The sequence below is a fragment of the Hyperolius riggenbachi genome, chromosome 7, assembly GCF_040937935.1.
Source record: "Hyperolius riggenbachi isolate aHypRig1 chromosome 7, aHypRig1.pri, whole genome shotgun sequence".
In the NCBI taxonomy this organism is placed as follows: Eukaryota; Metazoa; Chordata; class Amphibia; order Anura; family Hyperoliidae; genus Hyperolius; species Hyperolius riggenbachi.
The window spans coordinates 2,173,005-2,191,680 of record NC_090652.1 but is presented as its reverse complement, the minus strand read 5'-3'; the positions used below and the strand labels follow the sequence as shown (position 1 = coordinate 2,191,680).

The window sequence follows — 18,676 nt, the reverse complement described above, 5'->3', positions numbered from 1 at the left end:
ATAGTGTGAGCCACAGGCACAACCCACAGTATAAAAGGTCTGTGCAACAGAGCCCTGCATCTGTGCCCAGTATAGAAACAGCCAATTGTATTGACTTATGCCTGTATGTATGATTATAAACAGATATCTACATATATGTGTGCCTCTGAGGAAGCGGCTTTTGGCCACGAAACACGTGTCAGGCAACCTATGGTTCTGTATAGTGGATTTTTTGCTTTGAATTGTCTACATTGCACGACTGCAATCGAGAAGATTTTATACTGAAGAATAAAGAGTTTGTGCTGTTCTCACAATCTGCTCAGACGTGGCCAGCAGAACGAGGACACCTGATGTGCTTTTCATGCATAGCATTTTCTTACCAGGAGTGCAACAATGGCAGCCTCCATATTCCTTTCACTTCAAATTTATATTAAAGGCAGATTTGCATTCTGCGTCTCCTTCAGGAAGCCTTGAGAGGCTAGTGCAACAGAGACCACAATGGCAGCCTCCATTGCTTTCACTTTAAATTTCTATTAAAGGCTATGCACCCAAGTAATATGGAGGCTGATCTGCATACTGGATCTGGTTCAAAGAAAACAATGGCAGCCTCCATAGTGCTCTTAAAATTTCTATTAAAGGGTATTAGTAAAAATGTTTCTGTACTGTGTTAGCCAAACAAATTATGTAAGTAGAAAAAAAAACAAAGTCTTGTAAAAGTCTTGCAAATGTAACTTTATCAGTAAGCCATTAAAAGGTATTACTTTTACAAGAGATACAAGGGTATGTAAGCAAGAAATATGGAGGCCAATCTGCATGCTGCATCTGGTTGAGGAAGAAGGCCCAGAGACACTGGCAGCCTCCATAGTTGCATAGTTATTTGGGGTAAAAAAGACACACGTCCATCGAGTTCAACCAGAAAACAATGTACAACACCAGCCTGCTCCCTCACATATCCCTGCTGATCCAGAGGAAGGCACAACACCAGCCTGCTCCCTCACATATCCCTGCTGATCCAGAGGAAGGCACAACACCAGCCTGCTCCCTCACATATCCCTGCTGATCCAGAGGAAGGCACAACACCAGCCTGCTCCCTCACATATCCCTGCTGATCCAGAGGAAGGCACAACACCAGCCTGCTCCCTCACATATCCCTGCTGATCCAGAGGAAGGCACAACACCAGCCTGCACCCTCACATATCCCTGCTGATCCAGAGGAAGGTACAACACCAGCCTGCTCCCTCACATATCCCTGCTGATCCAGAGGAAGGCACAACACCAGCCTGCTCCCTCACATATCCCTGCTGATCCAGAGGAAGGCACAACACCAGCCTGCACCCTCACATATCCCTGCTGCTCCAGAGGAAGGTACACCAGCCTGCTCCCTCACATATCCCTGCTGATCCAGAGGAAGGCACAACACCAGCCTGCTCCCTCACATATCCCTGCTGATCCAGAGGAAGGCACAACACCAGCCTGCTCCCTCACATATCCCTACTGATCCAGAGGAAGGCACAACACCAGCCTGCTCCCTCACATATCCCTGCTGATCCAGAGGAAGGTACACCAGCCTGCACCCTCACATATCCCTGCTGATCCAGAGGAAGGCACAACACCAGCCTGCTCCCTCACATATCCCTGCTGATCCAGAGGAAGGCACAACACCAGCCTGCTCCCTTACATATCCCTGCTGATCCAGAGGAAGGCACAACACCAGCCTGCTCCCTCACATATCCCTGCTGATCCAGAGGAAGGCACAACACCAGCCTGCTCCCTTACATATCCCTGCTGATCCAGAGGAAGGCACAACACCAGCCTGCTCCCTCACATATCCCTGCTGATCCAGAGGAAGGCACAACACCAGCCTGCTCCCTCACATATCCCTGCGGATCCAGAGGAAGGCACAACACCAGCCTGCTCCCTCACATATCCCTGCTGATCCAGAGGAAGGCACAACACCAGCCTGCTCCCTCACATATCCCTGCTGATCCAGAGGAAGGCACAACACCAGCCTGCTCCCTCACATATCCCTGCTGATCCAGAGGAAGGCACAACACCAGCCTGCTCCCTCACATATCCCTGCTGATCCAGAGGAAGGCACAACACCAGCCTGCACCCTCACATATCCCTGCTGCTCCAGAGGAAGGTACACCAGCCTGCTCCCTCACATATCCCTGCTGATCCAGAGGAAGGCACAACACCAGCCTGCTCCCTCACATATCCCTGCTGATCCAGAGGAAGGCACAACACCAGCCTGCTCCCTCACATATCCCTGCTGATCCAGAGGAAGGCACAACACCAGCCTGCACCCTCACATATCCCTGCTGATCCAGAGGAAGGTACAACACCAGCATGCACCCTCACATATCCCTGCTGATCCAGAGGAAGGCACAACACCAGCCCGCACCCTCACATATCCCTGCTGATCCAGAGGAAGGTACACCAGCCTTCTCCCTCACATATCCCTGCTGATCCAGAGGAAGGTACAACACCAGCCTGCTCCCTCACATATCCCTGCTGATCCAGAGGAAGGTACAACACCAGCCTGCTCCCTCACATATCCCTGCTGATCCAGAGGAAGGCACAACACCAGCCTGCTCCCTCACATATCCCTGCTGATCCAGAGGAAGGCACAACACCAGCCTGCTCCCTCACATATCCCTGCTGATCCAGAGGAAGGCACAACACCAGCCTGCTCCCTCACATATCCCTGCTGATCCAGAGGAAGGTACACCAGCCTGCACCCTCACATATCCCTGCTGATCCAGAGGAAGGCACAACACCAGCCTGCTCCCTCACATATCCCTGCTGATCCAGAGGAAGGTACAACACCAGCCTGCACCCTCACATATCCCTGTTGATCCAGAGGAAGGCAAAAACCCTTACAAGGCATGGTCCAATTAGCCCCAAAAGGGAAAAACAATCCTTCCCGACTCCAAATGGCAATCAGATAAAATCCCTGGATCAACATCATTAGGCATTACCTAGTAATTATAGCCATGGATGTCTTTCAACGCAAGGAAAGCATCTAAGCCCCCTTTAAATGCAGGTCTAGAGTTTGCCATAACGACTTCCTGTGGCAATGCATTCCACATCTTAATCACTCTTACTGTAAAGAACCCTTTCCTAAGTAAATGGCTAAAATGTTTTTCCTCCATGTGCAGATCATGTCCTTTGAGAAGGCCTAGGGACAAAAAGCTCTTCCGCCAAACTTTTATATTGCCCTCTGACGTATTTATACATGTTAATTAGATCCCCTCTAAGCCGTCTTTTCTCTAGACTAAATAAACCCAGTTTATCTAACCTTTCTTGGTAAGTGAGACCTTCCATCCCACGTATCAATTTTGTTTCTCGTCTCTGCACCTGCTCTAAAACTGCAATATCTTTCCTGTAATGTGGTGCCCAGAACTGAATTCCATATTCCAGATGTGGCCTTACTAGAGAGTTTAACAGGGGCAATATTATGCTAGCATCTCAAGTTTTTATTTCCCTCTTAATGCATCCCAAAATTTTATTAGCTTTAGCTGCAGCGGCTTGGCATTGAGTACGATTATTTAACTTGTTGTCGATGACTACAGTCACTAAGATTGAGACTCTTCTGCCTCTGTAATTTGCAACAGTGCTGTTTCCTTTGTGAAGACAGAAGCAAAGAAAGCATTTAATAACTTTGCCTTACCTTGGTCATCTGCCATTAAATTCCCACCCTCATCCTTTAGGAGTCCTATACAGCCAACCTTTCTTTTTTTTAGAGTTGATGTACTTGTAAAACTTCTTTGGGTTAGATTTGATATCCCTAGCGATTATGAGCATAATGACGTAATTACGATTTCGCAAAATTTCGCGTAATTAGTGTAATTACGATTATGGCTGTAAGTACATAATCGTAATGAAGAAGGATTTCGCGAAATTTCGCGTAAGCGTAATTTTTCGCGTAATTTTCGCATTACTGTGGGTATTACGAAATTAATGCGTAAGGTCATGCTCCCAAGCGGAAAAGTTGAGGCATGGATCAATGTTAGGTAGCCGGCGCCGCCGACTTTAAGGGTTAATAGCAAAGCCCCCTTAAATGCTAAGGGCCTCAAATTTGGAGAATATATTAAGGAGATTAGGAGGAATAAGAGGAAAAACATTTTTTTCAAAAAGACCTTATAGTTTTTGAGAAAATCGATGTTAAAGTTTCAAAGTAAAAATGTATACAGTTAAAAACCCGCCGACTTTAACGGTTAATAGCAAAGCCTGCTTAAAGTTTAGGAACACCAAATTCCTAGGGTATATTAAGGGGATCAGTGGGAATAAGAGGAAACATTTTTTTTCAAAAAGACCTTATAGTTTTTGAGAAAATCGATTTTTAAGTTTCAAGGGCAAAAATGTCTTTTAAATGTGGAAAATCTCCGTTTTTTTTCCACAGGTAACAATAGTGTATTATTTTCATAGATTCCCCCAAGTGGGAAGAGTTTTACTTACGTCGTTCTGAGTGTTGGAAATATAAAAAAAAAACGATGTGGGGTCCCCCCTCCCAGACCTCTTTAACCCCTTGTCCCCCATGCAGGCTGGGATAGCCAGAATGCGGAGCACCGGCCGCGTGGGGCTCCGCACCCTGACTATACCAGCCCGCATGGTCCATGGATTGGGGGGTCTCGGAAGGGGAGGGGCAGCCAAGCTTTCCCCTCCCCCTCCGAGCCCTTGTCCAATCCAAGGACAAGGGGCTCTTCTCCACCTCCGATGGGCGGTGGAGGTGGAGGCCGCGATTTCCGGGGGGGGGGGGGGGTTCATGGTGGAATCTGGGAGTCCCCTTTAAAAAGGGGTCCCCCAGATGCCCACCCCCCCTCCCAGGAGAAATGAGTATAGAGGTACTTGTACCCCTTACCCATTTCCTTAAAGAGTTAAAAGTAAATAAACACACAAACACTTAGAAAAAGTATTTTAATTGAACAAAAAACATAACTACGAAAAAAGTCCTTTAATATTCTTAATTAACCAATAATACTTACCTGTCCCTTTAAATAAATGATCCCTCGCAATATCCTCGGAAATGTTCTATCAGTTACAATGTAACAAAGTTATTACAATGTAACAACTTTGTTACATTGTAACTACGCTGCACCCGACGTCATTCGCCGCTCAGCCGCCGCATACGCGTCCGTGCAGGACGCTAAGTCCCCGCTGGCCCCCGCTGTCCATTCCGCCCACATCTGTCACCCACATGTTACCCACATGTGGGTGACATGTGGGTGACATGTGGGAGAGGCGGGGAGGGCAGCGGAGCCGGCGGGGACTTAGCGTCCTGCACGGAGTCCGGACCCAACAGAGCTCTGAGCTATATAGCTCAGAGCTCTCTAAGCATCTTTGAATTTGGGCTCCAAGGAGCCCCATTGGTCCTTAGCAGACCAATGGGGTTCCTTCAAATCAGAAAGAACCCCATTGGTCTGCTAAGGATCAATGGGGCTCCTTGGAGCCCAAATACAAAGATGCTTAGAGAGCTCTGAGCTATATAGCTCAGAGCTCTGTCGGGTCCGTGCAGCACGGACGCGTATGCGGCGGCTGAGCGGCGAGTGGCGTCGGGTGCGGCGTAGTTACAATGTAACAAAGTTGTTACATTGTAATAACTTTGTTACATTGTAACTGATAGAACATTTCCGAGGATATTGCGAGGGATCTTTTATTTAAAGGGACAGGTAAGTATTAATGGTTAATTAAGAATATTAAAGGACTTTTTTCGTGGTTATGTTTTTTGTTCAATTAAAATACTTTTTCTAAGTTGAACAGTATTCACTTAGTGTAGCGCCCACACCTCTCAGCCGCTAGTCTGTCAAAGGTTCCCCAACCCCTTAGAAAAATGGTACATAATAATAAAAACAGGCTGCGCTAAAAACAATGGATTGCTTTAATAGATAAAATCAGAGTTGATCTATTGATATAGATCCAATTGCCCTCAAATTAATGTATATGCATATACAATGGGCTAGGTTATGTTAGTTGTAAAAACTCAACAAATAAAAAGCTGGGCTGCTGCAGACCCGCTATAGAACTAAAGTGCAGGATGCAAATAGATTTGCACTAAGCAGTGAATTGTACACTGATATCCGGAAATGGTTTCAATTGCACATGTGCCCGTTGGAGCTCATTAGTATAATGTCAATGAATTCACAGTGGGGGGCCCCCATGGTGTTTATGGGTTAAGTGTTTGGTACGTCCTCATATTGAACTTCTCCAGTATGGGTTAATATCATAAAGCATGCAGTGCTTGAGTTATATACAGCTCACCCTTCCGGATCCGTGAGTAGTATTGTTATGCTGTACAGGGAGCCGCTCAATCTCACCAGCCCCGGCCGGTGGCTAGTTGAGAGAGTCTAGACGCAGGCTGATGTCGGGCCAAACGAGCCCGGCTCCCGTGCTGGCGGAGGCTGTGCGGGGCAGAGCGCCTGGTCAGAGATGGATTCACCGCGTAGTCCTGCGGCGCTGACAGCTCCGTAACTTGGCCACACCTCCTCCTCCTGTGTTCTGTGACGTCACAATAGCAGCCGGCTGCTATTGTGACGTCACAGAACACAGGAGGAGGAGGTGTGGCCAAGTTACGGAGCTGTCAGCGCCGCAGGACTACGCGGTGAATCCATCTCTGACCAGGCGCTCTGCCCCGCACAGCCTCCGCCAGCACGGGAGCCGGGCTCGTTTGGCCCGACATCAGCCTGCGTCTAGACTCTCTCAACTAGCCACCGGCCGGGGCTGGTGAGATTGAGCGGCTCCCTGTACAGCATAACAATACTACTCACGGATCCGGAAGGGTGAGCTGTATATAACTCAAGCACTGCATGCTTTATGATATTAACCCATACTGGAGAAGTTCAATATGAGGACGTACCAAACACTTAACCCATAAACACCATGGGGGCCCCCCACTGTGAATTCATTGACATTATACTAATGAGCTCCAACGGGCACATGTGCAATTGAAACCATTTCCGGATATCAGTGTACAATTCACTGCTTAGTGCAAATCTATTTGCATCCTGCACTTTAGTTCTATAGCGGGTCTGCAGCAGCCCAGCTTTTTATTTGTTGAGTTTTTACAACTAACATAACCTAGCCCATTGTATATGCATATACATTAATTTGAGGGCAATTGGATCTATATCAATAGATCAACTCTGATTTTATCTATTAAAGCAATCCATTGTTTTTAGCGCAGCCTGTTTTTATTATTATGTACCACTTTTTCTAAGTGTTTGTGTGTTTATTTACTTTTAACTCTTAAAGGAAATGGGTAAGGGGTACAAGTACCTCTATACTCATTTCTCCTGGGAGGGGGGGTGGGCATCTGGGGGAAACCTTTTTAAAGGGGACTCCCAGATTCCACCATGAACCCCCCCCCCCCCCCCCAGGAAATCGCGGCCTCCACCTCCACCGCCCATCGGAGGTGGAGAAGAGCCCCTTGTCCTTGGATTGGACAAGGGCTCGGAGGGGGAGGGGAAAGCTTGGCTGCCCCTCCCCTTCCGAGACCCCCCAATCCATGGACCATGCGGGCTGGTATAGTTAGGGTGCGGAGCCCCACGCGGCCGGGGCTCCGCATTCTGGCTATCCCAGCCTGCATGGGGGACAAGGGATTAAAGGGGTCTGGGAGGGGGGACCCCACTTCGGTTTTTTTTTATATTTCCCACACTCAGAACGAAGTAAGTAAAACTCTTCCCACTTGGGGGAATCTATGAAAATAATACACTATTGTTATCTGTGCAAAAAAAACTGACATTTTTCGCATTTAAAAGACATTTTTGCCCTTGAAACTTAAAAATAAATCGATTTTCTCAAAAACTATAAGGTCTTTTTGAAATGTTTTTTTCCTCTTATTCCCACTGATCCCCTTAATATACCCTAGGAATTTGGTGTTCCTAAACTTTAAGCAGGCTTTGCTATTAACCGTTAAAGTCGGCGGGTTTTTAAATGTATACATTTTTACTTTGAAATTTTAACATCGATTTTCTCAAAAACTATAAGGTCTTTTTGAAAAAAAAAATTTCCTCTTATTCCTCCTGATCTCCTTAATATATTCTCCAAATTTGAGGCTCTTAGCATTTAAGGGGGCTTTGCTATTAACCCTTAAAGTCGGGGGCTTTTTTATATTATACGGAGCGTTACGGTTTAACGCGAAATTACGGTAGCGTTTAATGCGAAATTACGGCATGAACGAAACGCGAAATTACGCGTTGAAAATTACGCTTACGGTATTTTCAATTACGATTTTAATGGCAATTACGCTACCGTAATTTCGCATCGTAATCGCAAATTTCGCATGCGTAATTATTGTAATGCGAAATTACGAAAATTTCGGCTCAACTCTACTAGCGATTTGATTTTCAGCTTCGATCTTTGCCAGGGGCGTAGCTAGGGGTGGGCAGGGTAGGTCGTGTGCCCCCGGGCGCTGGGTCCCTAGCGGCGCCCAGCTGTGACCTGAGGTTTTTTGTTTATATTTATTTAATTATAGCGGAAGTGTAGATAAGAGGGAGAGCAGTGGGCACAGCGGTGGGGAAGGGCAGACATCCCCCCTTCCCTAACCTTGGGTCTCCCCCTCTCTATCGCTCCCCTCTCCAGATATGAGGGGCGGGTGACAGAACACTTACCCTATACACGGCGCATAGAAAGTTCTGTGCTCCACTACTCTGGTCTAGTCTAGATCAGAGTAGCAGAGCATAGATCGGTCTACTCCTCCGGGAATAGAGTAAGTGTTCTGTCACCCGCCGCTCAAATTTGGAGAGGGGACAGAAAAAGAGGGGAAACCCAAGGTGAGGTAAAGGGGGGGGGGGGGCTCCGCTCTTCCCCACTGCTCTCCCTCTTCTCTGGGCTCCCGCTGGGGGGGACACCTGGCTACCTATTCTGGTGATTAATATACCCCTGGCTACCTATTTTTCGGATTACAATACCCCTGGCTACATATACTGGGCACATATACCACTGGCTACATATACTGGGCACATATACCCCTGGCTACATATAATGGGCACATATACCACTGGCTACATATACAGGGGACATATACACCTGGCTACATATACTGGGGGAACATGTACACCTGGCTACCTATTCTGGTGATTAATATACCCCTGGCTACCTATTTTTGGGATTACAATACCCCTGGCTACATATACTGGGCACATATACCACTGGCTACATATACAGGGGACATATACACCTGGCTACATATACTGGGAAAACATATTCACCTGGTTACCTATTCTGGGGACACCTATTTTGGGGAACAGCTGCCAGATTATGTGTATGTTGGGGTAACCACTGCTGGCAGATTACGTCTATTTTGGGGGAACCTTTGCCATATTATCTGTATTCTGGATGAACCTCTGCCTAATTACATGTATTTTTGGTGAAATGCTGTCAGATTACATGTATTTTGGGTGGAAACACTATGGCAGAGCTTTAACTTCCCAGGCAGACCTTTTACACCACTGCTAAGGTCATGTATATTTGGCTCCACCCATGACCACACCCACATTCTGTTGCATGGTCACGCCCCTTTTTTGGTGGGGCACGCATACTTCTCCCCTTAGAGGGCGCATTAATAGTCTTTGTCCCCGGGCGCTGAAAGCCCTAGCTACGCCTCTGATCTTTGCCAGCCTAATTTCTTTTTTACAACTTTTATTGCACTCCTTATAATTGCTTAAAGAGGAACTCCAGTGAAAATTTTACTGTTGGCAGGTGATGTAGCTGCTGCATGGTTTTTGGCAGTTGGAAACAGCTGTAAACAGCTATTTCCCACAATGCAGCAAGGTTCACAGACAGGAAACTGCCAGGAGTACCACGGTCCTCAGAGCTTCTTGTGGGAGGGGTTTCACCACAATATCAGCCATACAGCGCCCCCTGATGGTCTGTTTGTGAAAAGCAACAGATTTCTCATGTAATAGGGGGTATCAGCTACTGATTGGGATAAAGTTCAATTATTGGTCAGAGTTTCTCTTTAATGCAGCCTTGGTCCCCTCCTGTTATAGGACCTTATAGGCATTCTTTTTCCTCTTCATTTTATCTTTAACCTTTCTATTCATCCATAGAGGCCTTTTTTTATTCCTAGACATTTTGTTTCCATATGGGATATACATACTACAGTATTGATTGAGTATAAGTTTAAAAGCTTGCCATTTCCCTTCAGTGTCGTCCCCTTGTAGTACATTATCCCAGTTCACCAAACTTAGTGCCTGCCTAATTTGATTGAACTTTGCTTTTCTAAAATTCATAGTTTTAGTGGTCCCGCTGCCCCGTGGCCTATCAGTCACCAGATCAAACGTTATCATGTTGTGATCACTATTTCCCAAATGTTCTTGAACCTGCACATTTGATACATTATCTGGTCTATTAGAAATGATCAGATCCAGTAACGCATTCCCCCTAGTTGGTTCCGTTACCATTTGAGTCAAGTAATTGTCCTGTAGTGCTGCCAGAAATCTGCTGCTTTTACCAGAATGGGTAGCCTCAATACCCCAGTCAATGTCTGGAAAGTTGAAGTCGCCCATAATTATGACCTCATTTTTACTTGCAGCTTTTTCAATCTGCTGTAGTAATCGCAGTTCTGCAGCTTCATTAATAAGAGGTGGTCTGTAGCATACCCCAATAAGCAATTGGCAACTTTTATTTCCACCATGAATATTTACCCAAACGGACTCCACATCTTCGCAATCTTCCTCCATCTCATCGTTGAGGACAGCTGTAAAAGAATTCTTAACAAAGAGACAAACCCCTCCACCTTTTATCCCTGTTCTATCCTTTCTAAACACATTGATGTCTCCCCATGTCTGAGTGGGTTTCCTCCGGGCACCCCGGTTTCCTCCTACATCATAAAAACATACAGATACGTTAACTGGCTTATCTCTATTGGCCCTAGACTATAATATATACACTACATGATACATACGTAGACATATAACGCTTGTAAGGATTAGATTGTGAGCTCCTCTGAGGACAGTCAGTGACATGACTATGTACTCTGTACAGTGCTGCAGAAGATGTCAGTGCTATATAAATACATAATAATAATATGGTAATATGGTAGGACATTAGACTATGACTATGGTAGGATTAGGTTGTGAGCTCCTCTGAGGACAGTCAGTAACATGCTTATGTACTCTATGTAGCACTGACATCTTCTGCAGCACTTTACAGAGTACATAGTCATGTCACTGACTGTCCTCAGAGGAGCTCACAATCTACTCCTGTCATAGTCTAATGTCCTACCATATTATTATTATGTATTTATATAGCACTGACATCTTCTGCAGCACATTACAGAGTACATAGTCATGTCACTGACTGTCCTCAGAGGAGCCCACACCCTAATCCTACCATAGTCATAGTGTAATATCCTACCATATTATTATTATGTATTTATATAGCCCTGACATCTTCTGCAGCACATTACAGAGTACATAGTCATGTCACTGACTGTCCTCAGAGGAGCCCACACCCTAATCCTACCATAGTCATAGTCTAATGTCCTACCATATTATTATTATGTATTTATATAGCACTGACATCTTCTGCAGCACATTACAGAGTACATAGTCATGTCACTGACTGTCCTTAGAGGAGCTCACAATCTAATCCCACCATAGTCATAGTCTAATGTCCTACCATATTATTATTATGTATTTATATAGCACTGACATCTTCTGCAGCACATTACAGAGTACATAGTCATGTCACTGACTGTCCTTAGAGGAGCTCACAATCTAATCCCACCATAGTCATAGTCTAATGTCCTACCATATTATTATTAATATTTACTAGCGGATGACCCGGCGTTGCCCGGGTATGTATAGGGCTGGTGTCTGCCCACGTTTTCTAACCTTAACACACAGTTACTCAATGACCAAGTTTGTGAGCTTTGGCATCAATAATTTGTGTAAAAATACACCCCAAAACACATTATACTACTCCTGAGTACAGCCTAGGTGCGCTAAGGGTCCCAATGTCCTATGAGTACCTTTAGGATTTCACAGGTCATTTTGAGTTATTTTGAGGCATTTGGTTTCTAGACTACTCCTCACGGTTTAGGGCCCCTAAAATGCCAGGGCAGTATAGGAACCCCATGTCACAGTAGCCCTAGTGGTCAGACCGCAAATTGCCTTCCAATCAGTTTCAGCACACAGACCATGCAAGCTGTGGGCGTGATCTTTGCGCAGAAACCGATGGAAATTTGGGCAGCAGCCCGACCAGAAGGGAGCCTGTGAGGTACGGTAATTACAACTTACACACTATTTCAGGGTATATCTGCCACCACCACTGGTATGGGCCTGTGGACCCGACTGACTGACTGACTGGTCCTGCAAATAAAAATGGTTAAACACACTCTATTCTGTCTGGCTAGTAACAACAGTAGCGTCTCTTCAGAAGTCTGAGTTCAGTTCCTGTGTATGCTGAATAATAGGGTAGCGGAACAGGGAATAACTTTGATAAAGTCTTTATTCACGGGCAATATAAATAATTAATATATACAATTATTAAAATCAACAATTATTGAAACATTAATAGCCAGTATGAAAAATAAAAGAAAGGGAGAAAAAATACTTAGTTTCATGGAAAGATGTCCTGTTGTGGAAAGAATCATAAAGTCCAAGCAAAATGGCCACCACTTGTTCCTCACGGTGGCCGCGCGTTCATCAAGGTGGAAATTGGAGGACTGAGGGAAGAGCCCCTCGCAGATGCTTTTGATGAAGCTGGTTTGGGGGTGTGGCAACACCGGCCCCCTCTGAATTACCCACCAATGACAGTTCACTCCCTCTGAGAGATTTTGGGTTTAAACTTATAAAATGCTGTAACTCACAAACGATACAAGTCATATTTAGGTGGATAACAGATTCATAGTTGTCGGAAAACACAGATTAATATGACATCAGACATGGCTAGTGCCGCGGACCTAGTTCTTGAGAAGGGTCATACCTCAATAACCGGACGGGCTATCGCGATGAATTTCATATCAGTACGATGGCCAGATTTTACTGCATAAGACTATATGAATTTTATAGCTGTGAGATGTACAGTTGCCATATAATCGACAAGAAACCATACATCATATGCCTTCAGATGGCCCGTGGTCGGTGCCGGATAGTCTGGGTGAAAGCAGGTTTTGAATAGGCCTCCTGCTGGGAGTAGCTTCCTTGCTCTCCCTGTATGAAAAGGCTCAGCAAATGGAGGTAATTGAAAATACACATTCTCCGGGATACAGGCCTGGCCCAAGCTAATTAACACATCAAAAGACATCCTGCATCTAAGTACTGCTAGCCCAGATTGACTGCAGATGCTCCTACACAACCTATCTAGATATCGCACGTCACTGGCAATCGGTGCAATAAACCAATTGCGATTGCGTTCTCGTTTCTCACGGCTGTTCTGTGACACCCCACAAGTGACCCCATTTTAGAAAGAAGACACCCCAAGGTATTCCGTTAGGTGTATGGTGAGTTCATAGAAGATTTTATTTTTTGTCACAAGTTAGTGGAAAATCACACTTTCTGAAAAAAAAACAATAAAAATCAATTTCCGCTAACTTGTGACAAAAAATAAAATCTTCTATGAACTCACCATATTACTAATGGAATACCTTGGGGTGTCTTCTTTCTAAAATGGGGTCACTTGTGGGGTTCCTATACTGCCCTGGCATTTTAGGGGCCCTAAAGCATGAGGAGTAGTCTAGAAACCAAATGCCTCAAAATGACCTGTGAAATCCTAAAGGTACTCATAGGATGTTGGGCCCCTTAGCGCACCTAGGCTACAAAAAGGGGTCACACATGTGGTATCGCCGTACTCAGGAGAAGTAGAATAATGTGTTTTGGCATGTATTTTTACACATACCCATGCTGGGTGGGAGAAATATCTCTGTAAATTACAATAATCAGTAGCTGATACCCCCCTTCACATGAGAAATCTATTCTTTTTCACAAACAGACCATCAGGGGGCGCTGTATGGCTGATATTGTGGTGAAACCCCTCCCACAAGAAGCTCTGAGGACTGCGGTACTCCTGGCAGTTTCCTGTCTGTGAACCTTGCTGCATTGTGGGAAATAGCTGTTGACAGCTGTCTCCAACTGCCAAAAAAGCATGCAGCAGCTACATCACCTGCCAGCAGTAAAAATGTCACCATGTAATAAATGTCAGAATGTAAATCGGGAAGACTAAAGATTTTACAATGGGCAAACACTGACTAAATCATTTATACATAATTATTGTAAAAATGAAGCACTTTTTTATTACATAATTTTCACTGGAGTTCCTCTTTAAGGGGTGTAAAGACTGTGGTTGTTATGTGGTTAACATAACTGACCACACAGCAGTGCCTCCTGCTACATTGTAGTGATCACTGCAGCCATTGCCTGGGTCATATCAGGACAGGCTACTGATTGGGGAATGCTTATATTATTTGTATTGTCTCTAAAGGTACCCATACACTACGTCAATTTCCCGCCAACATACAGCAGATTTGATTTCTGTGATCAAAATTGTTAACGCAAATGTTGACCTATCGACCAACTTCCATCTAAAATTGATCGCTTCAGTCGATCTGTTCTGGCAGAAAATTTCGCTTGATCGCCAGCAGGTCAGAAGCGCGTATTTAGCGGCATTCGATTCATCGGTGACTGACGCAGCAATACAATCACCTGTCCGCCGGTGCGAGTCTCAGGGGTCCGTGCTGTCCCTTTCTCCATCTTCTCTTCCTGTCCCGTCCTGTGAGAAGAGGAAGTTCAAACAGTAGAGCGCCCCCCGCTGGTCCAAGGAGGGAACAGGAAGTGAAGAGGAGAAGCACAGACACCGGGACTCGCGCCGACAGACGGGTGATGTATTGCTGCTGGCCGGGGGGGCACATGGGGGCAGCTCCACAGATTGTGAATCGATTTCATGCTGATATCGATTCACAATATGTGTGCAGTGTGTGGGCAGCCAATAGATCCCTCTGTGATCAGATTCCATCAGAGAGGGATCTATCGGTTGGTGAATCTGGTGGCAATCAAGCAGTGTATGGCAGCCTTTACACATGTGCACATATCTTAATAGAGGCTTGTGTACCTCCTATGTTAAGGCGCCCATACACTGGTCAATTTCAGCCATCGATCGATTGATCAGAAATCGATTCTATTGAATTAGCCGATCAATCGATTTACGGCCAATTTCGATCGATTTGATCTGTCTGACTGTATGGAACATCTAGGTCGATCGGCTGCTGGTAGCAGATCGATGGCTCATAGAATTGCATTGGATCTAATGGTGCAATAATGCATTTATTATTATTATTTATTGGATTTATATAGCGCCAACAGATTTAGAACGATTTCCAATAGATTTCATTCTAAAATCTATTGGAAATCTGTTGCTAGTGTATGGCACACATCAGCTAGATTCCTGTCAGATTCAACTTGACAGGCATGTGACAGATCTATCCGATAGTCGAATCTGCTGCAAATCTATCAGTGTATGGCCACCTTCAGTAAGTCTGCAGTGCAGTGTAATCTCACTACAGAAGCACACCTGATAAGCAGGGCTGTACAAATGTAATGAAGTGTCTGAAGCTCCCCCTGCTGCACACAGTAATATTTACATTCATGAGTCATGCGTCTTCTTCATTTCTTTATAATATTTACTTATTTAATTTAAAATTAATCCCGAATATAAGTAAAAGATATAGGAATAATATAGTTCATGTGACATGCTTCTTATCACAGGCAGCTCATCACTGGAAGATATACAGAGAATAGAGATTATTATCAGTGACAGATATACAAATACAATTATAATCATGTGACAATAAAATGAGGATTTCAGGATATAATGATTCAGGACAGAAACCAGGAATTGTCCCTGGAAATCACAGACAGCTGGTAATTACTGGCAGGACGATCAGCCAATCACAGTCCTCTCCCTGTGATGTCACCAGTGGGCGGAGCTCTCACACCCCCTGACTCCCCCCAGATATCTTTATACGACCTCCACACCCTACCCATATCCCAGCATGGAGGGGCTCAGTGAAGGTGGCAGTGAAGGTGTGGAGGTGTCTGATGGGGTCACACAGGGCATAAAAGGAGATCTGCCCGGCCTCATAATCCAGAGATATCCTGACTCTATCACTGGGGATCCCACCAGGTAACTGGATCCCTTCACTGTCATGTATCACTGAGTACTTATACTTCAATCCCCCCTTCCTGCCCAAACCCCAGGAATTGTTATTATCTCCAATCACTGACAGCAATCCCCTCCTGGCTATACTGGGGTAACACATCCCGACTATCCATATATCTGATGCCCCAACATCCACTTCCCAGTAATGTCTCCCTGAGGAGAAACTCCGGCTGCTCAACACCTGAGGATACTGAAATCTCTCTGCTGTGTCTGGGCGGTTATGCCCATATGAGTAGGTTGCAGTTTTCCTGTCATCAGATATATGTAGCCAATTACCAGCTGTGGTTACATCCAGTAATATGTCTGCATACACCGGCAGCCCTGATGTTTGCTGTGCAGCCCCAATATGTGTCCCCCCAGCCTGGCGCTGTGTGTGTTGTGCGGTGGGGGAGGGGTGGGGGCGTGGCCGGGATAGTGTAGCAGTGATGGGAACTTTCTCCTCTGTACTGGAATGTGGATAGGCCTGTGTGTGTTGTGCGGTGGGGGAGGGGTGGGGGCGTGGCCTGGATAGTGGGGGCATGGCCTGTGTGTGTTGCGCAGTGGGGGAGGGGTGGGGGCGTGGCCTGGATAGTTTAGCAGTGATGGGAGCTTTGTCCTCTGTACTGGAATGTGGATAGGCCTGTGTGTGTTGTGCGGTGGGGGAGAGGTGAGGGCGTGGCCTGGATAGTGGGGGCGTGGCCTGTATGTCTGTATGTTTCTGCACAATTACCCCAGACATGATATCAGCCAGTCCTGTGTGTAATGTGTGTGAGATGCCGGCCACATCCAGATCCTCTCCATCATGGAGCTGCTTATCATGTCTGTCCTCCGTGTCACAAAAGTCACCTGTGTCTGATTCCTGTAAGACAGTCAGTGGATCAGTCATGTTACACAGCTCCTCAATGTGACGCATCTTCCTGGACAGCTCCGCCTTCTTTATCTCCAGCTGCCTGATGATGTCATCATAGGATTGTGACATCATCTCTGCCTGCCTCATGATGTCACTCAGGACCCTCCTCTCCAGCTCCTCCAGCCGACTCCTGAGGTCTCTAAACAGGGCAGTGACTCTCTCTGTCTCACCAGCTGCTTTTTCTTGTGCTTTTCTCCTGCGTTCCTCCAGACTCTGGACTCTTTTCTCAGCCTCCTCTGTCTCTGCCATCAGTGTCTGCAGATCATTTCTCAGCTTCTTCTTCTTCTTCTCAGAGGCCTCCTGTAGTGTCTCCACCTGGTGTCCCCGGTGTTCTCCAGCCCGAGTGCAGGTTACACAGACACACGAGGCATCCTCAGTGCAGTAATACTCCAGGATCTTCTTATGGACGGAGCATTTCCTGGTCTCCAGGGAGGTGGTGGGGGCACATAAGACATGTTCTGGTGCCTTGCTGTGGACTCTCAGGTGATTATCACACATAGAAGCGTCACAGTGCAGACAGGACATAACAGCAGGTACAGGAGAATGGATACAGTAAGTACAATGGACTCCGGCCTCCTCCTGACCTGGCTGAGTAGTCAGGAAACGCTCTGCTATGTTCCTCAGAGCAATGTTCCTGTGTAATCCAGGCCGCTCCTTGTACTCCTCTCTACATTCAGGACAGGAATAACCTGCAGACCCCTCCTGTGAGTCCAGCACACGATCAATACAGACCCGGCAGAAGTTGTGACCACATCTCAGCATTACAGGATCTGTATAAATGGTCAGACAGACGGGACACTCCAGCTCCTCGCTCAGATCAGCAGACGCCATCGCTGGCAGCAGGAGAGGAGAGGAAAGTGTCTGATTCTCGGAATCCAGAATAACCAGTTACTTATTATTTACCTGGGGGAGGGATGACGGCAACGCTGATTTATTTTTTCTTTTTATGGGCAGCACAGAGACATGCTGGATTACACACTCCCTCCGTACAGCACTAGCTTCCTGGTCTAAACTAGGGTGCAGTCTGCATGGTGGTGTACTGGGTAGCGCTCTCGCCTTGCAGCGCTGGGTCCCCAGTTCAAATCCCAGCCAGGGCACTATCTGCACAGAGGTTTTTTTGTTCTCTCTCTGTCTGTGTGAGTTTCCTCCGGGCACTCCGGTTGCCTCCCAAATTCCAAAAACATACAGATAAGTCAATTGGCTCCCCCCTAAATTGGTTCTAGACTATGATACATGCACTACACACTACATACATGGGCATATGACTATGGTAGGGATTAGATTGTGAGCTCCTCTGAGGACAGTCAGTGACATGACTATGTACTCTGTACAGTGCTGCAGGAGATGTCAGTGCTATATAAATACATAATAATAATAATATGGTAGGACTTTAGACTATGACTATGGTAGGATTAGATTGTGAGCTCCTCTGAGGACAGTCAGTGACATGACTATGTACTCTGTAATGTGCTGCAGGAGATTTTAGTGCTATATAAATACATAACAATATGGTAGGACATTACACTATGACTATGGTAGGATTAGATTGTGAGCTCCTCTGAGGACAGTCAGTGACATGACTATGTACTCTGTAATGTGCTGCAGGAGATGTCAGTGCTATATAAATATATAATAATAATATGGTAGGAC

The 18,676-nt window shown here is 45.9% G+C and overlaps 1 protein-coding gene across 1 annotated transcript; it reads right to left on the bottom strand.

Annotated features, from left to right (window-relative positions):
• Positions 1 to 13,541: 13,541 nt before the first annotated feature.
• Positions 13,542 to 17,866, bottom strand: LOC137525351 (E3 ubiquitin/ISG15 ligase TRIM25-like). The gene has a single exon (XM_068246409.1). The coding sequence runs from the start codon at positions 17,855 to 17,857 to the stop codon at positions 15,908 to 15,910; it is 1,950 nt and encodes a 649-aa protein (XP_068102510.1). The 5' UTR covers positions 17,858 to 17,866; the 3' UTR covers positions 13,542 to 15,907.
• Between the last annotated feature and the right edge of the window lie 810 nt (positions 17,867 to 18,676).